Source organism: Amblyomma americanum, chromosome 7, assembly GCF_052857255.1.
Source record: "Amblyomma americanum isolate KBUSLIRL-KWMA chromosome 7, ASM5285725v1, whole genome shotgun sequence".
Taxonomy (NCBI): Eukaryota; Metazoa; Arthropoda; class Arachnida; order Ixodida; family Ixodidae; genus Amblyomma; species Amblyomma americanum.
In genome coordinates this window covers 83,442,372-83,466,841 of record NC_135503.1, presented here as the reverse complement: position 1 = coordinate 83,466,841, position 24,470 = coordinate 83,442,372, and the positions used below count along the sequence as shown (strand labels likewise).

The 24,470-nt window shown below is 47.0% G+C and overlaps 1 protein-coding gene across 1 annotated transcript in view; it reads right to left on the bottom strand.

The window, feature by feature from the left end:
• Positions 1-24,223, bottom strand: part of LOC144097289 (beta-hexosaminidase subunit beta-like) — a 55,377-nt gene extending 31,154 nt beyond the window's left edge. Inside the window, exons 1-10 of the mRNA XM_077630035.1 lie at positions 24,022-24,223; positions 21,749-21,950; positions 15,266-15,322; positions 13,449-13,746; positions 11,250-11,318; positions 9,495-9,544; positions 5,407-5,517; positions 3,906-4,004; positions 3,194-3,335; positions 1,565-1,757 (exon numbers count right to left, since the gene is read on the bottom strand). Coding sequence (XP_077486161.1) covers positions 1,565-1,757; positions 3,194-3,335; positions 3,906-4,004; positions 5,407-5,517; positions 9,495-9,544; positions 11,250-11,318; positions 13,449-13,746; positions 15,266-15,322; positions 21,749-21,950; positions 24,022-24,068 — 1,268 coding nt within the window. The 5' untranslated portion in view covers positions 24,069-24,223. The remainder of the gene's footprint in view (positions 1-1,564; positions 1,758-3,193; positions 3,336-3,905; positions 4,005-5,406; positions 5,518-9,494; positions 9,545-11,249; positions 11,319-13,448; positions 13,747-15,265; positions 15,323-21,748; positions 21,951-24,021) is intronic.
• Between the last annotated feature and the right edge of the window lie 247 nt (positions 24,224-24,470).

Sequence of the window (24,470 nt, the reverse complement as noted above, 5' to 3'; positions counted from 1 at the left end):
GAGGCTCCAGGCGAGACACACAATAGAGCGCTCACAATGTTTTCTAAATGACGCTCGTGTCACGTCCAATTTTGAATCGCTTTTTAATTGAACTGTTGTGTGTTTCCCAAAGGTGGTTTTTGCCACATAGTGGCAAGACCAATGCCGCTTCACATGAAGAAAGTCGCCTACACAGAGGTGATTGCATAAAGCTCTCAACAGTGCCAGTCAACGTTAAGGAATTGTTGTTAGGAAGTCTCAGCAATACGTTGTTGCCACTGCGTTCTCAGAGTATACTGGCGTCAGGCTATGGACCTGAGGTCTTGCGTGTCGCTACAGCCACAGAAGAAAAGACTTTTCATGGTTAGCTGTTCCCACCTTTATACTCAGAAAACGAGACGGCACCTCCGACCGCAACGATGGTCAATTGGTTTGAGCATCCGCCTCGCATGCGGGATGTGGGAGCTTCGAAACCCAGTGCTGTCAGGTACCCACCGGTGATACGATGGGTAAAAGCTCTCCTATGGCCTGGTGCTAGGCTTCTCGGTAGTGATATGCTTAGAGTAAAGAGAAACACCTTGAGTAAAGAGAAACACGTTGTACCATGGCCCTCTTTCCCAAAGATGCCCTCGCGGTATTACAAACCTATCTACAACATAAAGTACCCCCGCATCAAAACACATCTAATCTGCATAACAATACTCCCGCTGCGAAGTTGCATTCGCCTGGAAGATTTAGGCGGAAGATATTTGCAATACAACATCGCCTTCGCATGTCCCTTTCATGTTCGTGACACACTTCGCGACATATTGTCTTATATGGATCACTTGAAAGCATTTCCCGCTTGTTAGTTTACACATAGGACCCACAGCTCGCATGCCTTTTTCAGTGCTGCATAGACATCTTGTATCCATATTAAGCGAAAGCAAAAGGCATTTAACGAAAGCCAGGGAACGCCGTGCAAGAAAAAATGCTTGAATTAATGAGATACCGACCGAAAACACCGAAAGGCCGAAAGGTGAAAACGTGGGCTTCTGTCAGGACTTGCAACGTTGAGTGACGGCATTAGATGGTACGTTAGCGCCCCAAGGGAGACGCGAATGCAAATTTAGGGAGCTGCCGCGGTGGCTGACTGGTTATGGCGCTCGGCTGCTGGCCCGAATGACGCGGGTTCGATCCCGGCCGCGGCGGTCAAATTTCGATGGAGGCGAAATTCTAGAGGCACGTGTGCTGTGCGATGTCAGTGCACGTTAAAGAACACCAGGTGGTCGAAATTTCTGGAGCCCTTCACTACGGCGTCTCTCATAGCCTGAGTCGCTTTGGGACGTTAAACCCCCTTGAAACGAAACGAAAACGAAGCAAATTTAGGGGGGCCTACAGATTGCCAAGTGTGCGGATTGGAAAGCGGCAATTTGCTGGGATAGCCACCTTGATCAATACAGGGGCAACTGAACATGAATGAGAAGGGCCTTTTGGCGGGTAGCCTGCGTAATAAGCCTGATGCTCGCGGTGATGACTAAGCTATATCAATTTATCCACAGTTTCATGCCAGGGCCAAAGCACACTCCTACCTTCTGCTACGTACCAACAATCGTAGTAAACTTCGTCCATGCCGAGGTGGACGTAGGGGTCCTTGAACACTTGCCCCACATGGGCCAGGAGACTCGACACCAGGCTGTAGGTGAGGTTCTTGGAAGGGTCGAGCATTTCAAAGGCCGCGTGATCACCTAGGCTAGCGCTGCCCCGAGTTCCGTCGCCGTAGCAGGGAGTCAGCGCGTCTGCGTGAGCGGAACACAAAAGAAGTAAAGAAATGAAATCAAATAGTGGCATTACTTGATGCTAGACATCATCCCATGGTGCATTAGCCACTTGTGAACAAATCTGTTGATGCCGCCCAGTCCCTTGCTGTGTCACATCTACGTCGCTTTGTCACTTGTTTGAGTAGGGGTAGGTTCAGTTCCCGCTACGAAAATAGTGGCCAATTTAGGCTACCGGCACTTTTGATCAGTGAAAGCTTTGGCAAGATAACAAACAGAGGTTTGGAAGATTCATGACTGGAAAGCGCAAAAACAGACAGGAACTACGCTAGAAAATATCACTAGCACCTAACATACTTAAAGCAAACCTACAGCGCACACGCACGAGGGACACAGTAAAAGTAAACGCTACAAGCGCCACTACGCCCACTAACGACCTAAATATTTCTTCAGAACAGCGACGTCTAACATGTGCACAATGATCGTGTGAAAAATAGCACTTTCCTCAACCTCCGCCTTGAGGCCTACGATGAGCTGCAGATTATTTGGCCAGGTTGGAGGGAGATGGTAAAGGAAAAGAAAGGCGAAGAGGCTTTCACAAACACGGCTAACGCCTTGTTGAAAGGATTGAAAAGTGGGTAAAACAGGGGAGAAAAAAATTCACAGTAATAATCGTCTGTTTAATAAGTGTGATCCCCTGGAAGACCTTAGCGTGCACTGGTCTCCCTGCGTAAGAGGCATTTTTCGTCCACCGGAATACTGCCGACGCTTCCAGGTTCAATCTCGTCCCCCCCACCCAGCCCTTCAGAAATTGGGTGCCGATCATCGCAGAAACAGAGCCACCGCGAAAATTTTCAGATATAATAAGCGCTGTATCTCCTCTAGATGCATAGGTACTGAAGCATTAGTGACGCATGGGTGCTCATTTTTTCTCCCTATCAATATGAAAACCCATGAAACTTTCACGTGCCGGCTGAAAACGGTAGACATAGACAACACCGCTTCAGATACATAAAAGACCTCCGGAGTGAGGGCCTTTGTCACCCATTTTTCGGTTAGCAAAGTTCGATTTTGCGAAGCCCTGAAGGTCCGCTGGCTTAAATCTGCTAGCAGTCAGCAGCTGCAGATATCTGCCAACGTTCTCGCCTTTCGCCACCTGCTGACGAAAGACATGATCCTTAATATCAGCCGCTCTGTACGTTGACCAAATGTTATCTCTACCCTGACATTTGTCCCACGACGCTTAGAGCATTGTGTACCCCTCCGTACTATTAAATTATGGTCATGCCCGGAAGTGAGGTTTGTCAACACCGCAGTGCTAATTTACTGCTCCTATTATGTTTGTATAATCCAGAAACTACAACGCTCTTCATCCTCCCATTCTGCGGATTTCCCCTGAGACCGAACGCGCAGCCTATCCGCACCATAGCTGAGGGGACTAGCCATTAAACACCCACCGGGAAATGCGCGGCCCAGCGCTTGCGTGTGCCCAGGCGTGTCGATCTCCGGGATGACTCGGATGCCTCTTAGCCGGGCGTACGCTATCACACCACGAACGTCCTCGTTAGAGTACACATGGTGCTCGGAGTACGCGCCCCTCTAGGGAAAGCAAAGAAGGAGAGAGCACCATAAGTATCATCGACAAGCATGCACGCTAGCAGGGCTCAGAGCCCTTGCAAACTGAAGCAACGACAGTACACTGAATGGCGCAGAATATAAAGAATGATTTTATATTGTGAAATGGTGTTTACTACATTATGTACGGCATTACTTCAGTGTGGCCCTTGTGTTGTATTATTTTGCACACATGGTTTCAGCGGGTGTATTGCTGATAATTTTCGATCGCTCGCACAGCCTGCTTGCAATCAGCGGGGTGGAGGCGATGAAGTGCTGTAAACTCTGAAGTCTCCAGGTGCGCATGTACAAGAGCTTGAGACATATGCTTACAAAAGTTTCCTACACCACGTATTACCTAAAGTGAACTGGAAGAACGTGAACTGAAAAGTAAGTTAATGTTGTGATTTTACGTACGTGCGTAAGTATTCGTACGGAAGTGAATGTGCTTGCGTTCGTGTGTGTTTGCAAGTGGGCAGCTGACAGTTTATGAGTCAATATGCTTGTAAATAAGCAAGTGTCTACGCTAGGTGCAGGCTAGACATCTGGCTTCACCTGGGTAAGGTTTGGGAAGGCCTCCATGTCGAAAGGCCACGACTGGTCATCCACCAAATGCCAGTGCAGAACGTTTAACTTGTTGTAAGCCATGGCGTCCTGCACGGAAAAACACCAGAATGAAGTCTCTGTTACCACGGAGACGTAGTGGATACAAAGGCTTCATATTGATCCAGGATTGCTGTAGTCCTCATGAAATCTGTCTAGCGCTTATGAAGTCTAAAATAATGGAATGCAATCTCCATTCCATGGCTTTTGACGCACAGGTCGTCATTGAAATTACCTATGAATCAAGAAAAGAGATCTAAGCACGGATATGATGTTAAAACTTGGTGTAGCCAACGCAGAATTTGTGTACAACATTCTTGGAGAAAAATATTGAATATTAGAACACTTTAGGCTACTGTTATGAAAATATTCAAGGAAAGCGTATATTCTTCCTGTGCGTAGCAAAACATTTCTTTTTAAGTTTTTCCATCGGCCGCAGCGAACAGTTAAGAGAGACAAAAAAAATGGGGAGTCTCTGATGTAGCAAAAACGCTAAGAGCAAAACAACTCAAAGCTGCTGACAATAGATCTGCGAATATATTGATTGTTTTAGTGAAATCTTACAATGTATGAAAATTTGCGTTCATGAACTCTTTCCCATTGAAAAATGCATTTGGCGAGAATTGTTGGGTATGCTCTGCTTTCTCAGTCGCCAAGAAAAAACAATACCGATAAAGGTTTCATGTTTTTTCTTCCATCTATCCATCAACAGCCCAAAAAAATTGCCCGCGGCACTATGGGGATGATCACCTCTACACGACAGCCCAATCTCTATACTGACAGGCTTCGTGCCGGCCTTATGGTATCCATCCTTCACATTGCTGTCAACATGATATGCAGCAATCGTAAACTGCTACGATCTCATAGATGTCACTCTTAGCAAGAGTGACATCTATGATGGCGATAACTATTAGGGAAGAAAAATGTCCTTGGCTCTCTTCTAGACGATACAGGTAGAGCAGCCGGCATTCACAGCCCCGCTTCATTCTCTTTTTCCTCTAGCTTCCCGTGTTGGTCACCGCCATAATGTACCCCTTGACTAGTGGGAGATCGTGGCAGTTTCCGCTGTGTTTTTATGGAGGCAAAACACTAAGGCGCTCGTGTGCTGTGCCATGTCATTGCACGTTAAAGGTCCTCAGGTGGTCGAAATTATTCCGGAGCCCTCCACTACGGCACCTCTCTCTTCCTTTCTTCTTTCACTCCCTTCTTCACCCTTTCTTTACGGCACGGGTCAGGTGTCCAACGATATATGAGACAGATAATGCGCAATTCTCTTTCCCCAAAAACCAAATTAAAAAATAGATGTCACTCTAACCATGCCTCAGATACTCACGGACAACCACAGGATAACAAAGCAATGCAGATTGCAAATTGTCGCTCTCGAAGCTGTTCCTCTAAAACCACGGCAATCCGTTGAACGCTGGAGTGTGGCCACCTGCTCTCGAGAACTCACCAGGGTCTGCTTGATGATCGCCACTGGGAGGAAGTGCCGGGCCGTGTCCACCAGAATGCCACGGTACGTGAAACGAGGGAAGTCGTGCACCTCGCCGCAATTCACCACGGACTGCGCTCGCGAAACATTTAGGCGCGTGTCACTATTGGGCAGAAGCAAGTGCTCTTATGTATATTCCGGCACAATTACGCCTGCACCTGAAAGCATTGCTGGTCAAGGATGTGATAGGAAGGGTAGGGGCGACAGTAGAAGACCGGTTGAAGAAAAGCAGGCATTTTTTTAGTGATTACTAGGACCTTTTTGGTAAACTTTGTGAAGCACAACCATTCGCGTGAATGTACGCGCCCTTGAAATGAAACATCTATATATCAGAATATTAGATACAAGACTTAATTTGTCGCCATATTTGCAACAAGCCTGTAGTAGACTTGTGCCACATGCTTGTTTGTGTGAGAATATTTGAGAGCATTTTTTAATGCCAAACAATTCTACCTGAATGCGAATAACTTTATTCGTTCAATTTTTGTGCGGTTGTAGTCTTCTTGGCTGGTGGACGAGTCATATTCTTTGAGCGTTAAGGAATTCCTTCGCACAAACACACCCTTGCTAAGCTGCGGATCGAATGACCGAACATGCTTCAATGCTCCATTTCTGAGAAACAATATAGCGGAAAAAGCCGGGCAATCAATGAGTGTCAGACTTAATGGAAAGGAAGTACAAAACAGCACAGAACTGCACAGCAGAGAAGTGCAGAACGCAGTGGCGGAACATCTGAGTGCGCAAGCACTCATACGCTCGCCAACACCGACCAAGAATATTGCCACCGTACGTTACTCCAAGTTACTCCGGTAAGCTCAAGTAGTAACTCTGACAAGTGCGGGTAAGTTCGAAGAAGCGCCGCGCCAGCTACGCGAGAGGTTGCTTGGAAAAGGCAGCATAAATACTACAATCCCTAATGGTAGCTGTTTAGAAACAGCCAACTGCCAGTGCTGTGGCGCATCTCTAAACCGCGGCGCCACTACGCTAGAAGTGGTATGAGGACTCGCCGCCAGCTATGAATGATAAGAGCGACCATTTCCACATCTATGGGCATTAACACCACCAAAGGTATCGCGTCATACCCTTAAGGCGGAGCTTAAGTGCCCCACCCAATAGAGGAATGCATACCTGCTTTCACACATCTGCGTTAAACCGCCCTAAATTCTTAATCAACCTGGTTACAACATCAATACGCTTAAGCTATTCACTCTTCAATAAGGCTTCAAACCTGTAAGGGGAAAGAATAGAAAGTACAGAGAGGCATTCTTAATCCACAAATTTAATATCTCGCATCCAGTCGGGACAAATATATCCAGGGGAAATTTAGAATATCTCGGGCACAGTCATGGACCGAAGTTTGCCGGACGCAGGTTCGCAGAAAAAAATAAATCTGCGTTGCCTCGCTAGCCAATCAGATCGTATCATTCTATCAAATGCAACACGAATGTCTCCTCACGCTTAATGATTTTTGTTGAGCTATTGTGCCTAACTGCTCAGCTACAGCTTTTTTCCGAGAATCCGCATCCCGCAATATTTTGTCCATAACTGCACGTTCTGGAACTGGGGTAATTCTTTCAAAAGGTCTTTCACATGATTAGAAGAAGAAAATTCATTATACCGGTTTTTCTAGCACTTCTTATCGCCGCTTTATTGTTTCTTTCACGCTACCCTTGCACCTCGTCGTAGAACACAAACGGGAAAAAGAATAAGGGCAGTCAATTGGATTGATTCGTTCTTTCCATCGCCAGTCCATTCCAACTCTGAGTTCATTGTCTTTCACTCGTCATAGTACTCCAATTCTTATTTTATTGCAACTCGACTACGAAACTACGCGAAATATTTCACAATGATAGATTTCAGTGAGCCCTTTCGCCACTACTGGCGCAGTGGCGCAGCGGTTTAAGCAATGCGCCACTGTACTGGCAGGTGGCTGTTCAAAACAACTACCAATTGGACTTGTAAGACCCAGGTTGCTCTTACCGAGCAATGCAATAAGTAACACCTTCCTCAAGCCTAATTTTGGTTCAAATAGAACTTGGAGGTTCTCTGTATATCGCCATTAGGCCTTTTGTTCGCTCAGTCGTTTTCTGAGTTATTTTCATTTTAATGTGATAACATTTCGGTTGTCGTCTTGCTCACATCACCGTATTTCTCCCTAATAAAACTTCCTAGTTGCTTGAAAGGGTTGTAATATTATCAGCAGCGTCATATTTAACAATCAGATTATAGAGAGATGCAGCTTAAGAACGCAGCTGCTTTCGCCTTCAAAGCATTGCGTCAGCAGATTATCATTGCTATTGTGACAAAGAGGGAGTGGCAGATGAAAGAAGATAATTGGATCCCTCTTTGGGTGGGGGAGACACCCCTCTCTTCATTGAGGCTCCACTACCTGCATTGTCGTGCTAGCAGGGCCATAAGAATCGATTTATGCCAATGGCTGGAAGGGGTCCTTTGACAGTGAAAAGCCGCTGCGTTCACGAATTGTATCCAACTATAGCACGTTCGATTATCTTGAGTCGTATTATCTATCATGTGGGTTATACAAACCTGATCCACTCTCCTACCATGAATCACCCACTAAACCCCACTGATCCACCTAAATCCACCGGGTAATTTCCTCTAATTGTCACTAACACACCTCAGTGCATTTTTTGATATTGGCCTACTTCCAAATTTGATAGGTACTTTGAGGTTTCTTGGGTTGAGCCAACTTCAAAACGTTATCTCATTTATTTAGGAATGTGGTTAAGAATCCCTGAGGTTTTCGCTGACTTATTATTCGTCTGGCGTCTCCCATCTCTCCCCTGCGGTAGGAGAAGTAGCGGGCGACGTTTGGCAGGTTGCAGGTGAGGAGAGTGAAATCTGCTTAAACACTGCGTGCCACGATTCCCAGTGGAGGCTTCACTCAGACACCTAAACCACCCGACAGTGTTCGCCTTCGAGGCCCTCGTAATGCTGTAGCATAAAAAGATGCACCCGCATTGCCGGTCAGATAAGCGTCTGGTGATATTTTCATGAAATGAATCCCCGAGCTATATATCGCGACCCGCTGTGCCTCCTGCATATGGATTTGCCGATACAGCGACCGATGTGGTGCTCTATCGTGGATTCAAAGCACTCCTTCAGATCACCCTTATATTCGCTCGCGTTCCTTTCTTGTGCACTGCTGAGGTAGCCTACACGGAGACCGCATGTTCTGCTGCAATGACTACACGTTAACGCATATTGATGACGTCGAGTATTGGAGGAGGTGTAAACGAATTTTAAATCGCTTTTTGAATGCTTTGCCTTCACTGGCTCTACCCATTGCACTTCTTAGAGCGATATAGCGATATCCTTTGTCCAGAGCAGCCTGCCTATAGAGGCCACTAAACCGTTCGTGTTGTCATATAGATACTACTTATTCGCGTTGAGGCATTCTAGGCCAAGCTCATTAGCACAGAAAATACTTGTAAGGAGGGGGATCAGGTGTAAAATCTTCTCTGCTCCTTATTGCCCATCGCGCAGTACCTTTATATCAGATGGGATAGCATGGCTAAGCACGGAATATCAGGCAGTAGAACTAGTGACGGCGGGCACTTTAGGTTACGTGCTGTGAATGCACAGCATCATTTGGCCAAAATGCCTTATACAGTAAGGGCCTTACCCATAAAGCCCTTTGACTTAAGGGAATTGGACTGAAAGGCCTGTACCAGGAAGGGTGCACTTGGGTGCACCCTTCAGCCAGACCTTCAGCCAAATTAAGGCCTGTCAGGTGTACACACGCGGCAGGTTGCCAACAACCCGGTGGGCAACCTGTTTTGTAGCAGGTGGATCGTCTGCCACAAAGCCAGCTTCAGGGACGTATGCCCGAAATCCGTAAAGCACGGCTAGTATTGCTACTGCAGTAAAAGATGCAGCGGAAACCCTAAAAATCAGTTTTTATAATCCCTCAAGAGGTTAAGAAAACCAGCTAGCTTTCACTACACTGTCGCATATAACAAGTGACTTCGATGCCTGCGCAACAGCATTATAAAGAGTGCCAGCATGGATGTAGGAAAGGCACTCACGTAACGCTGGTAGAGCCGCGCCTGCACCATTTGGCTGAACGTCTCCAGGCCTACGCAAGAAAACAACAAAAATTGAACAGGTGTTAGCTACGCTTTCTTTCAGTTCCCAGTTGCCATAACACATGCGAGACACAAAATGAGGCTTTCCGGATTTTTTTTTTGGAGTGCTGAGAACTAAGTGATAATGGCAATATGTCTTTTCTTTTCCAGAAAGAGTAATTTCATGTTTTCTTCACTCTCATTCATCCTGTTCCTGAGATTCATCCCTTACTCTATTGTTGAAAAAGAATTTTAAATATGTGCATGGACAGAAATGGTATTCGCCTTGAAGAATAGAAAATAGAAAGATCAGAAGAAATAGTAGTTCACTCGCCTTTGAATGCTGGACTGTAGCAATAACCACACCTTACGAACAGATGGCGCATGCTTGCAAGCAACTGATGCCGTGCCAAGCTCCGCAGCAGCCGCGCCTTATAACGGAGTCTTCATTCCGCGAACACATCGCAGATTGGGCAGGTGTGACTAAGTTAACAGTATGCGGGGAACGCCCCCAAATGCCTACTTGTAATCCTGCTGGTGTTGGCGGGACTAAAAAAAGTACTTCCGCCCCCTGCCTGCTCGTCTTCTATTCTTTCCTCATCGTATTTCTGGCCACGGTGCCCGTCGAACAATTTTCTTCGCTGCCTCCTCGAAACCATCAGTTAATGTAGCAGCGCTCGCTTCCATGATAGTTTTGAAGAGAAATAGAAATTATCGCCCAAAACTACATTCTCAGTAAATTCCATTCAATCTGAACGTTCCTGTCGGTTTCATTACGCGAAAAGCCTACAATGTTCTAGGATATTATGTTTTAATCTCAAGTATAAAAGAAATAATTTCAAATTAGGCGCCTAAGCAGTCGAAAATGTAGCGTATAAAATCTGACTGCCACTTCATTTCCGCTCTCGAAAATCGCAGTTTTGTCTCGGCACTATCGACAGGGAACGAGCATTCATGGAGCAGATTGAAATATTTTTATTTCCGCGGTGTATTAGGGCACCACCATGTCCAACGCTATACATGCCGAGTGAAACCCAAATGCGCGATTTGCGTACCAGGCCTATTAAGGCACTGCACACATTTTTTTTATGAAAGCAGCTTGGGAAAAACTGATAACAGAACTGCAATTTATTCATCGATTTTGATTAATAAATTTTGCCGGTGAACATACTACTGCTGGGTGCTCATCACGTCATTGTCACGTGGTGTGAATTAAAATCAGCCGTCAACTTTTCCGTATCTCAAACAGGATAGCACTTTACTTGGGTTCTGGATTTAACACTTTGCAAATACTAGTTTTGCAATAGAAGCGTCACAGCTGAACTCTCAGAAAGGGCTCCCCTGGTGCTTCTGACAGGCTACTTTCGATCACCAAAGCGGTCTATAGAGATAAACGGTTAAGTTTTTTTGACCAGCATCGTGGCAAGCACTACTTTTCGTTCTTATTTTAGAGTTTCATTATAAGCCCCCGAAATACAGCAAAAAAGTCTACGAAATTTCCATCGATCCGCGACGATATACCTTTAACACTAAATACTTTCCTGTCGAGATACTTTTAGGAAAATGCAGCGTCATCAAATGCGACGGTTTTCTATAATGATGATGCCGAGTCTGGTGGCACAAGAATTTTTTTAATAACTATACGACACAGTACCAAAAGGGTTTACACTCTCACTGTGAACAAACAAGGAGATCGCTATTTCCAGGCGCGCTCACCTCGTAGTGCTCCCCAAACTGTCTCCGACGTCAAATATGCGTAGCCGCGATCTGGTATCTTCAGCACATCTGCAAGTAAAGCCGATACAGTGGAATCTATTGGAAATATTTCATGCTTTCTATATTAAATTTCAGGGGAAACACAAAGGCCTAAACTTTTGTGTCGCTGCAAGCACACCAGCATTTCTCCCCAACAAATGGAGATGGAAGAATTTCAAGTATTGCTGCTTAGTGCAATGGCAGTTTGCCTAAGGCATTTTTATTAGATTGTGTGCATCAGTAATACTGAGATACATTATTACTAAAATGGTGCAAATATAAACTTCTGCGGTGAAAAAGTGTTCGCAACAACGTCAACATGGCTGTCAAATGTTACTTATGTCCACGACGGCCACAATGCCAACGCAGCTAGCGGAGTTGCCGTATTCCAAAACAATCTTTATAGGTCTAATCTTATCTTTTATTGACCCTTCTCCCCCCCCCCCCCTTCAACGTAAGGGACGTAACAGGAAGTGTCTACCAAAATTTAGTTTCCATGATGTGCAGAAGCACCACCCAACACAGTGGTGCACTGGGACAAGTAGCGCTTCATGCGTACTTTTAAATCTACTCATCAACCTTTCTGCAAGACCGGTTGGCTGAGTACCGTCCGGCACTACATTCCAATGAGTCTCCTTAGAGGTACTTTTCAGTACATGAACGTAAAAGAAAGTATTCCACAGCGTTGGCATTTCTACAACTAAACCACTTTCTAAAGCACATATAAAAAAATACCATTAAACGCAGTAATGCTAAAAGAAGCCTAATTATTTATCACTAAGCGATAAAATCGTAACATCTGCCTGGCATGCTTTCGCTGTTTACGCCGATAACTGCGTGGAAATGCACCAAACAATCAGGATTTAAACAGTCTGCCGGGTAAGGCCGACGTCTTTTGGGGGCTCTTAGAACTTATTGAAATTGGCCTCCGTCACTATATTACCGCGTTGAAGTTGAAAGTTTATTTGTCATTCCAAAAGAAGTTACGAGACAATAGAACGAGAGGTCCAAACGTACTAGGCCGCAGGTCTGACCTCGCATGAAAAAAACCTCAACACAGATCTAATCAGAAAACAGAAGCTAAAAAGAAGATCAGTCTGCATGAGTTATATTGAGAAACAACACAGACAATGAAAAACAAAGTACCTAGTGCAAAGTGCAAAACGAAGAGAGCACATAGAGAAAACTGCGCTTTTAAGGCAGATAGTGCAAGAAAATGAGGTACATGCACCCCCGCCACTTGCTGTTCTCGCGAGCACAGACTGCAATTTAGGTCAAGACGGTTTCTAAGACTCAGATTCTTGAGGCTAGGCGAGAGCGTCATTCACTTCCGAGCGGTGATTGCGGACTACTTTTTTTTGGACTTCACATCACAAATTTCGATACAGTAGTTGATGCTGTATTAAAAATCCATTTTGTCACCAATAAATACGCCAATTACCTGCCAAATGAAGGCGAACGCAGCCAAAAAGATTCGAAGCCAATTTTCAGCAGTAGCCAAAGCTGGATAAAGTTGTAAACAATGTCTTTTTATGAGTGGACGTTCCCATCTCTCAGTGTGAAAAGGATAGCGATACCATACGGAAGTAGTGTTGGAGGCATAGTCAAGGGTCACCGCTGACCACCACATTTTTCGAGGCGTATCCATATTCCCCGGCGTTCAACATCTTTTAAGGAATGTAAAGTTTGCCACTATAGCGTATGAATGCGACTGTAGCGCGTCTCATTTCCTAGCATATCTCGCAAAGCTGTCAACCTACTGTTTTCATGTAGCGCATCAAGTCTCGCGGAGCGGTAACCGCTCGCCCACTTCAGGCGCCTGAGGAGTCCAGCTGCCCCCATCTTGAGCGCATGCAGTCTGCTTTGTTATCCGGCTGAGGGGCTATTGCATAGCCACCACACTGAGGAGAAGGGGCACCTCCTATACAGCTTCCATTCGCCGCGGAAGTCGACTTCCCTTTCTCGATCTACCTCCGTCTGGCGCATCGATGCGACGCGCTTTCCTAGCGCACTATAATCGTTTACTTAATGCGATGCGCTACTGAATGCGATGCGCTAGAAAGTTGATGCGATGAGCCAGTTGTCGCATTCATGTAAGGACGGATGACGTAGCACCAACTGCAAAGGCGCATTCTCACGCCAGAATCCTTTCCCACTCACAGCTCTCGTTGGCCTTGGGTGGCGGGTACCCGCAGTTGGCGCCACTGTGTAGCCGCACCACCACGTGCAAACGGCTCAGCATAGTGGCGGGCGCATCGCGGTCCTCGTCATCGCCGGAAGAGGCGGTCGACGATAGCAGCGTCAGCTTCCGGTAGCGGGCGATGGCACGCGTCACCACGTCGCAGTCGGTGTTTGACGTGATCCGGAAGTGGCGGGAGTCCAGTACGCGAGTCTGTGTCAGCGACACGTTGAGGCGTCTCGGCGCTGGCCACAGCGGGGGAAGCTTGTCCAAGCTCATCTGAGCAGCACCGCAGTGAGGGAAAGTGGAAGGAAAAGATATATAGCTCCATAAAGCTCGTTCTAATCAGGGCGACCACGGAATACACAGGAGTACACTATAGTGCAGCTTTAACATCGGAACTTGAACAAGCACTCATAGGTGAATAAAAAAATATGTTGCTACTCGTAAATAGTCAACAGGGCTGGCTCAGCAGCGGAGACAATAGAAACATTTTTAATTCTAAATTACTAAATACTGAATTTGTTTTGCTGTTAGATGTATGGCATACCAGTAATTCATGGTTCTACACCATACGGACGAATATAGTAGAGAGAACCTCAACACCATCGGGGATATCATCTTGCAGATGCTATATGGCCAGAAGAAAGCCAGTCATTAGCACTTCGTGAACTGCCTCGGTATGCAACGCGGACTCATGCATAAAGTAGAAAACTTCTCAGTCCTCTTAACAATTTCGTATTGACAAATGCCGAATGGTGGGGGTGAGGGGAGTAGACAGCGGCGCATAAAACTAGTTCATAAGGGCAGCCGTTTCGTTTTTCATTTCATTGTTTCCAGCTTACCAATTGTTTTGAATCTAGCTAGCTGCGGTGCGCGCAACGCTCGATGTTGGACAACCTTGCACCACTGGACCAGATCACCTATATTTTTCACTCGTAAACGCACGTTTCCTTGTATCTCATAAACGATGGCGAAGCAGCAACTAGTGCCGCAGAAAACGACGAAATGGACGGGGTGGGTAGCAAACTTAAGAGCTCGAACATTGGGCGTCTCTGATTACAAGCGAAATTAGACCGAAAGTGTTGGCTTTAAAGTTTTGTGCTCATGCTCATCTGGTTTATGAGTTAGTGTGGCTCACAAGTGAATTTGTCTAGCAAGTAAACATTTAGTTCAGAGCGCAGAACTTGCGGCCAAGCGTAGCATTTTTCACCGCGCAATACACCTCTTGACTACTCTACACAGTGCTTAGGCACGCGGCCTCGATTCATGGGAAAGGCGCCGTGGCAAGATAGGCCGTAATGAATTCTCAAGCGCAAGCCCATTGCTCAACGTCAGTGCCATGTAATTATGGCTGATATGCACTTTTTGATACAAATTTCCCTGTTGGTAACGCCAGCTTGATATGTTGGTTTTGATAAATGAAGTGCTTTTCTATTATTCTTCTTACTCTGTTCCATTCGCTACAGCCTAAACAAAAAGAATAGAAACGCGGTAAGCTGTACTTAAGCGCACTCCCTTTTATGAAGAGGAATGCGCTAAAGGACTTGACCCTTTCTACTCCCATATAGCCGTACTCCTGTTAAGAGAGTAGCCATCATGCCTGATCTGCACTGGCATTAGCAGGGAGAGAGCGCCCAGTAACTTGCGACATACCACGGCAATAAGATGAACAAGTATATTTCTCTCTTCGAAAAGCGGCGGCCTTCCCGGGCGAGTTAAGGCAGCAGTGTGCGTCGCCTACTTCTTTCTAGACCTGCGTATCCCGCCGTGATTTCTAGTTCTAGAAACATCTCACCTGGAGGTCGCCGATATTCTGCAGTCCGATCCGGTCTTCGACGTCCGTGTAGTCGCCCTGCATGCACAGTGGAAATGAGTAGGGTGCGTGCTTGGTGACGACTGCTTTTGCGAAAATATACCGCATAGCGCTTTGCGCGAAGTTTCAGTTTCAGTTTCAGTTTATTTCCCCACACATGTGCATCATATTAACAAACGACATGTGGTAACACTGACCACGCCGGCCATAATCATATAAAATTTAGAGATCACTGCGGCTGGCCGCATTGGAAAAATGCGAAAGCATTGAGGCCTTCTCGACACTGGGCGGCTTTCAAATTTGGCGCCATGGTTGTTTTCTCGTTCACTTGATTTATTGGTTATCGATTAACTCTGATTATACCCTCGTTTCATCCCGGCAACCATTTCGAGTTTCCAAATTTTCCGCCACACTTCTTTCCCGCCCACTCGCTATTATACCTTTCCAGTCTATTTTCCCGTCCATTACCTTTTGCTTCTCATTAATTTCGTAATTGCCTCTAATTTACCTTTTTTTTCTATCTCTTGGATACGTATCGATCACTTATTATGCTCACGTGGTTGCCCATTTCCATTGTTCAAACTTAGCGCCGATACGGGGTACCCGAGTTCGAACCCGACCGCGGCGACCGCGTTCCTATGGAGGCGAAGCGCTAAAGCGCCCGTGTTCTGTGCGCTCTGAGTGCACGTTAAATATCCCCAGGTGGTCTAAATTATCCTGGAGAGCTCGATCCACTACGGCACCTCTTTCTTCCTTTATTCTCTAAGTCCATCCTTTGTATCTTCCCTTGCGGCGAGGTTCAGGTGTCCGCCGATGTGCGAGACAAATACTGCGCCATTTCCTTTCCCCGAAAACCAATTTAATTAATTTGAGTACGGCACCTCTTTCTTCCTTTCTTCTCTTAGTCCATCCTTTATATCTTCCCTTGCGGCGCTTTCAGGTGTCCGCCGATGTGTGAGGCAGATACTGCGCCATGTCCTTTCCCCAAAAACCAATTTTCAATTTAACTTAGCACCACACTTTGGCTAATGAATGAATGAATGAATGAATGAATTGAACTTTATTCCCGTCATCATGGGGCCTCACGGTCGGGGCGCAGCAATTAGAAGGGGGTGCCTCCCGGCCGGCTTTCAGCACCGGAGACCGCGGAGAGAGACTTGTAGTAAGCTGTCTCCGCCTGGTGGATGAGGAGTCTTTGCCGATCCGGGTCGTGGCTCCGGATCAGCTCCTCCCAGGTGGCAAGGTCTGGGATGCTTTGTGATTTAGCCTCAGGAGAATCCTGACACTCCCAAATTAAGTGATTTTGCGAAGTCATTTCGTGGCAGCTACTCCAAAGCTCAGGCTTCCCAGTGTCTTCATCGTGTAGTATAGAGTACGGAAAGGATCTCCCAGTGTCTTCATCGTGTAGTATAGAGTACGGAAAGAATCTGTTGACCAGAAGCCTCGTCCAGGCCCTGCTGTCCTTTGGAGTAAGTTACCTATCCGGAAGTGAGTGTGTTTTCCTATCCAGTCTAGGTGTTTCGGTTATTTCTTTATACGTTATGAGAGGGTCTTTATTCCCAACCAGGGGCACTTCCAGAGCAGCTCGGATATATAATTCTAGAGCAATGCTGTGAGCAGCCTCAATCCCCGAATGCCCTCATGAGCAGGTACCCATATGAGGGAGACCCTTCTGTTTGAGGTGTATCTTCTTAGTAATTTGGCGGCTTGACTGGAGACCACTCCCTTACAAAAGTTGTGAACAGCTGCCTTATTGTCAGACAAGATGATCTTGGCTCTGGTACTCACGCACGCTAGGGCAATAGCAGCCTCCTCTGCCACTAACTCATTCCTACTGTTAATCGATGCTAGAGTCACTTTCTCCCCATTTCCATCAACGGCGGTAATGACGGAGGCGCCATCGGACCCGCAGGCTGCGTCGCATAAGGTAAGTTACCCGGCGGGTCCCGGGCAAGATTGTTCATTATTGTTCTAGCTCTATGTCTTATCCTTTCTTTATCATGCTTCGGGGGCATGTTCTTCGGCATATTGGCAATTTTGATATGCTTTCGTATGTTTAAGGGGATTAGCTGCCGGTTCTTCAAATTTGGCGCAAAGCTCTAGCTCCGCCTATTTCAGTCGTTTTCAAATTTCGTGGCACTTTTGCTCTAACCCCGCCCACTTCTTGGACCTTTTTGGCTCTAATAATTAACTGTTCATTTGATTTCGAAACTTTTTTGGGGAGCAGCATCCTCACATCATCCTCTTTTGATTACAGCCACTCGTTTGACGCTACCTCTTCTGTGTTGTTCATAACTGCTGCCGACAAAATTTGCGGACACGATCCCCGCCGACATAGGCTAGTAAAGCTTTCACATTAATAATCGGCTACTATATGCATCATTTCGACCTATGGGAGCAAGGACGACGGCAAAGTATACCCTGGCACCAATCGTCACCCCTAACCAGTATGCAAACGTGTAACGCATGGTGGGTATACGAAAATGGAACCACGGGAAGGTCGTAACCTCTAGATGAAAACTACAGAACGAATACTTCGCTAGCTTGAGCTGTCCTGACGAACGTTATCGAAACTTTTGGAAACGCTCACTCCGTGACTGGCCGGAAGTACAGGGCAATGCGATTCACCATGAAATGTTTGCCCAATTGAACGTACACCCAGCCAAATCTTTAACTCGAGTGTTTTTTGCATCCCTAATTGCACCTTGTAAAAGGCTTCTCTAGGCTTAACCTCTGGCATATTCATGCTGTAATTTGACGCGCGTGGTGGCATTTAGTGCCCGACTTTTTTTTCACATTGCTTTTGAGTGTAGTAATTGCTTGACTAAATCAGAAATAGTATCTTTACTGTCTGTGGCTATGGAGAGCCAAAACAAGGGGAATACCTAGCAATTGTTCCGGAGGTGCAATTGCGCTTACTCCGGGTAAACAACTTGTCTAGGATGGGAGTAGTAGTAGTTTACCCAGAAGAGGAATCGGGATAAACAAGAACCATTGCTGCGTGTGCTGCTTGTTATGGCCTTTCGTAGCTACAGACGATGCGTATTCCTGATAATTTTGATCCATTCACGCAAGTACTCAACTGAAGCGCCAACGGTTCAGCCGAGAGACGCCTTTTACAAGGTGTAATTAGCAGTGCAAAAATCAAGCCAGTTGAAGATTTTGCTCGGCGTTGGCCTACTATCATATATGCAGTAGTACCGCCGTTCTCGAGCGATCACATGTCGTAAAGTTTTCCACTCGAGTGTAATTTTTTTACCAGTCCTGCGCTCGTTATAATGCACGAACACCCTCAATACTCTTCGAGGTATGTACTAACACTGCTTCCTTTTCGCAACCTTTCACACTCTCCATCCCTTCTCACTCAGCACGATTTAAGAGTTTCTGAAGCGCAAGACTTTCCCAGAAAGCAACGTACATCCCCATGTGCGCCTCAAAAGGATGGAATGTCCTAGTTCCAGTACAACATTTATCAAATGTTTCTACACCGAGAGGCAGGACGTATAAACACAAGCAAAATGGCACTACTCCCACTAAGGACCTACAAATATTGTTTTGGTAGTGTTAAGCAGCAACAAAAACAAATCATAGCATTTTGGTCCAAGAAAGGTAACGGGGTATAAGGCTTTGGGCCCAATACTTTTCAACAAGAAATAAAAATATACTGCTAACTCCCTTTTCTCTCTCCCTCACACCACAAGCTGCGGGGAGAGAAGGTTTTGCTCATGCACACGTCATTTTGAAAGATCAGTAAGTGATTTCGAGTGCGGAGCAATGGGAAGGAATGCTTTCCAGTGACCGTCAGGACGTCCAACTTGGGCTAATTCCGGCGAGCACAGCTGGCAGCGGCATCCGGCAGAGCCCTGAACTTGGGGCAGACGACCATCGCTAAGAAGATGGAAGACGCCATCTGTCTCCGCCAAATTCCTCACCTACTCTCTAGAGCTCAATAAACGTTTTCCTTCCTTCCTTCCTTCCTTCCTTCCTTCCTTCCTTCCTTCCTTCCTTCCTTCCTTCCTTCCTTCCTTCCTTCCTTCCTTCCTTCCTTCCTTCCTTCCTTCCTTCCTTCCTTCCTTCCTTCCTTCCTTCCTTCCTTCCTTCCTTCCTTCCTTCCTTCGAGGAGCCGAAGGAAGCGGTTACCCCGCATCACTCTCGGCGCATGCATTTCTCGCGTGCGGGTCATCGGCTCCATGCTGTAGGCAGGCGATGGCGGTCTGCCTGTTCATCGCGCCACCGGAAGCGGCGGTCACCAACGTGCCCGTCTTCGAGCATTTTACCTGTTGCCGCCCAACTTCAACATTGTGCGACCGTCCCTGCAGGCATCTCCGACTAACGGCAGTCCACGCAGTGCCGCTGTCTTGCAGAGGTGCAGTAATGGCCTCCCGTCGTTCGCCCGGCTTCCCCGCTGGACGGTAGCCACCTTGCGCACCCTTATTCGCACGCAAGCCCCAGCACGCGGCAGCTCTTGCTCTCATCACTGGGCGGTCGTGGACGTCGTAGCTACGCATTCACGGCAGGTTTCCCGCGCACCTCGGCGTGTCTACGCCATTTCTTTTGGAACTGATGCCGCGCGGAGCATCGCAAGTCATTTGCGCAGCTACAGCCCTACTGACATAGCAGCGTGTTGTTGGTGCAGCGTGTGGTTGGCAGCAGCTTGGCCGTCCACTGCGGTCATAGGCGGGAGGAACCTTCGGAGACCCACCACCTCGTGCTGCGAGTGCCCATGGATTAGCCCGCTCAACCTTCTTCGCCATCGCTCAGCCGTCCTGTCTCAGCGGTATCGTTTGCATGTGTTGTGTTCGCGTTGCTATAGTGACCCCCCCCCCCCCCCCCCCGCCACCGAATTACGTGTGCCTTGATCTCGCCTTCCACCCCTGACTGTGCCGCACGCGAGGTCTGCTGCACCATGAGTGCGCCGCGCCACAACTCCTACCTCAAGACGTCCCTCCTTCCCGTCTGGCTCTAAGCAGTATTACCGCTACTCTTAGTCAGAAAAAAAATCAAACTCACAGCATCGTTGCGAGTGTGTAACGCCCATGTATAAGCGTTCGCTGAGCTGTGAGAAGGCGCAGGACAGAAGGCTGCGCTGAATTTATGGTTGCACCTGTTGCAGCCTTCTATATCTTCCCTGGGTTTCCGAAGGCAACGTCAAGGTATCTTGGTTTAGACATTTTTTTTATTTCCGCCGAGTAGAACTAAGATTATTTTTTTTGTTTTGATAACGTGTCGCTGAAGCTTGCTCCGAAGCTAGCTCATGCGAGTCTCTAAGAGAGAAGGGGGTTTAACTTCGTTAACATCCGCGACCTGAACCCGCGTATCTGCAGCGTACGCCCACATTGTTTTGTTTTTTTTTTTTTTTGGGGGGGGGGGGGCATCGAAGTTGCTCTTTACATGCGTTTACTTTTTCGTGTGCATATATGCCTTTGTAGCCCTTAGAATGTTTGCTTAAGGTCCATCAACTTTCAGCCTGTATTATGTTTTTCTTGCTTCATTTTTCATATTTCTCGGAGCTAAAGAAAAAAGTGGTCATCATTATATATGCTGATGCCGTAGGGCTGTGTACATTGCGTATTAAACGGTGCATACATATTCGTCTGCTGTTTGTAGTGATTTAAATGTGAAGAGCACAGCGAATATACACCTGAAGTGACTTCTGTTTGGCGCTGCTATTTGCTGTTATATGAGCACGATCAGGCGACTTTTTTAATTCATATTTCCTGTGTGTAAAGTGCTAGGACATTTCATGCAAACAGGTAAGTGCAGGACGGCCGAGTAAGCACGCATTCACGCGAGTGGAAAGGTGTATTAAACGACCTGTAACCTAAATATGCGCCTGAAATTTGGAACATACGTGCGCTTAGACGCCTGAATGCTACATGAAAAAGGAGGAATAATTTTTTTTTACCAGAGCCGAGAAATCAAACATTACCTTTTGGGGCTTTCCCTGGAATGCGCAACATTTTGGACACTGCAAGTTGTGGGGACGTTTTTTGGATGTGTTCGGAAAAAATGAGCACCTCTTTGGGAGATTCCAAATGTCCCGAACGGTTATTTTTGGGAGATTTTGAGCAGCTTTTGTGTTTGTTGGGTTCATTGCGTCTTTTCTTCACAACCTAAAGTCAGAGGCTTGGCTTCTCACCACCGTATAAAACCCCCCTCCTTAATGCACAGTAAGCCCAGGCTCCACAGGCTTTGCTTTTCCACTGCCCGGCCAACCTAGCAACGGCGTCAGCTGTTTCTAACGAGACATTTTCTAACCTTAGCCACATTCCAAGCGCCATGTGAGCTCAATACTTTCATTTCTACGGGTGCTTAATAGAATTACCTTGTCTCGCCGCAGCTCGAATTTGCTAGAACATACTTCGGTTTAGATTCGGTGTCTTTGCTTTGCATAGAGCAACACTGCAGGAACGCAGCCGTCATTTTCAAATAGGAACAAAAGAAAGAAAAAACGTGGTCACGCACCACAAACTTTCTGCGTGTGAGCAGCAACACCACGAAGAATGCGGCCAGTATCTGCAGCGCCTTCCAGACGTCCCTGGCATAGCGCCTGGGCAGCCATCGCAGGAGCAGCCGCGGGGGACGCTGGGTCAAGTTCACCGCGGCCGCCACCAGGTAGCGCAAGGGGCGGCAGCGAGGCGCTGTCCGGTGATCAGCCTTGCTCACACTGCACGCAGTTAGCAGAAGGGCATGCAGAAGAAGAGGTGTTAACTCGACAGCGTTAAAGACCATGTTCACCAGATACTCCGGTGACGCGTTGTTGGCGTAGGAGCAAATAGTGAAAAATCACGTGAATGGCTCTGGCAGCTTTTCCCCATAGAGCAAGCTAGGAGACAAATGGGCCACTTAAGTAACGTGACCTTGCGGCGTCATCACAACCTGCCTACCGGATAGTGAGCAAATTTCCAACCGTCTCAGGTGAGAGTTAAATTAATGATCAGTCGCTCGGGAAGAGCAACCTGTGTCGCACAAGATCTCCTGCTGGGAGCACCTGGCATCTCAGGGCAGAGGCGCATCGCTTAACCGCTGCATCACTGCGCCATGAGGGGCATGAGGGCTACCAGGGATCTATGAATGTAAAGTAGAGAATGAACTTCTGCATATTTGCAAAGTAACCCATTAGGCTATCGCGTCATACCCCTAAGACGGAGCTTAAGTGTCCGCTTCAATTTTTTCAATAAGTTCTAGTTCTTAACGCTTGCTGCTTGCAGCAGGGAGTTTAAGCGCAGAGAGGTGGGTGGCGCTTCCCCTACGCGGTGTCGTGGCGGTGCTGTCGGGAATGCTTGATCGAAAGGAGAAAGAATATCACTGAATCAAAGATTAAAAAGGAAAGTAAATGTGTTAAAGGAGAATATTACTGCACTTCTCATGTGAAGTACTTTACACGAATAATGCCAAGTTTCAGTCATACATCGAAGGTATGACGGATTATCTTCTGAACCAGGCACCCGTGCCAGTAGCCGAAACATCATTCTTTTTACTCAGCTGGTAGGCATACAGCTTTGTTTCTCATTTCCGTGTTATGCTATGAGCGGCTACCATGGTACTAGTTAGAACCACCCGACCTGAAAATATTCATATCGCGGCATTAGCAAGCACTGTATTTCTGCCGCAACATTAAAGCAGTAAGCTGTCAAGCATTATTACCATAATCGCTGCCCTTACGTTTATCAAAAAAGCGTAAAGCGAGGCAGATCCGCTGCTCTCACTCTTAGGTTAGAGCAATATTCCTGTTTATCATCAGCCGTTGTACGTACCGTCTTTTTTGACGTCATCCAAGTGGCAACTACCTCTATCTCCCGCTGCTCTAAGGTCAAAATTCGATGCATCAGAGTGTCACCTTGGCACATGTTTCGTAAGGACTTATCCCCATTTATACTACTGGTTCGCTTTCGATCGATGGTCGTCGCCTTCGATGCCATATCCTGCCTGCAGCGCTGATGACTAGGTATCGACGCGGACGCGGACGCACGTAGCTGTAGGCTCTAATGCACGAGAGTGGATTCAAGAAAAGTTATAATGGACAAATGTTTGCGGGATGTGGAACGGAGGAAAAAATATATACATATCTGCGTTGTCTTGCTATCCAGTAAGATGGTATTATTCTAGTGTACGGATTAAGCACGTCTCCTCGGGCTTCTATGCATTTCACTGACCTGCTGCGCCTAACGACGCCGCAATATTTTTTTTTCGTGAATACTAATTCCCCGATGTTTTGTCCGTGACTGGACGTCAGCCCGGCGCTTACGAGCGATTTGGCTTTAAGAGCCATCATGTTAACCTGCCATTTGCCGTAGCCCGCCTCTCTATGATTTCCAGACATATTTCTCGGTTTAATTTTTTTTTTTTGAAACCGCTTCTATTCTTGTAAGGAGCGATACTGAAATGCCGACTTGGTCAGCAGTAACTTGTTTTGTGTTCAGCGTATGTCAGTGCAGCCTCTAAAACGCAGGCTACGCGTTTCAGCTGCGACAGAAAACCCGTGTAACACAGCTTCTGTTATGAAAGAAGTTTTTGATAACCCACCAGGTGCATTCCGCTAAGACCAAGAACCTGCTACGAATTGTGCAGCATTTCTTACTCCTAACTTGCTAAAGTGGTTATCCAAGACTACGCCGTAAGCACGCAGCCCGTCTGAGCTGGAACAGCTGTAGTTTAAATTAAGCCCGACAGGCACTAGATGTACCTCGAAGCCGTGAGCAAATAACGCGTCCACGCCATGCAAACTCGAATCTCACCAGGAAGGACTGGCGAGCGGTAGCCACGATGACCCTCGGTCTTCCATGCCTTGGTCGAACACGCCGTTAGGTACCTGTGCGTGACTGCGACAGGCAGAGGTGGGGGGCAGGAGGCAGGTTCTTCACAGTTGAATCAGCGAACGGCGTTGCCGGATCAGGGCGGGAATTCGCTCCCCAGCAGGTGCAGCGAACGGATGCGCGAGGTTTACGCAGCAGCTGCGCTTCACTTCTTCCTCGATCAGTTCCGCCGCCTAGCGGCTAAATGCTTTACCCATTTTTTTATTTGAAGCTTACTGTTGCCGCGTCGTCCTCACCAGCAGCGTCGTCGGCAGTGTGCAGCTTTGCGTATGTGTTATAATGGAGGTGCCGACTTCCGTTGGTCGTGATCGGCGCTTTGAAAAAATTCCGCTTTAATTTACAAAGCACCAGGATTATAACACACAGGATTG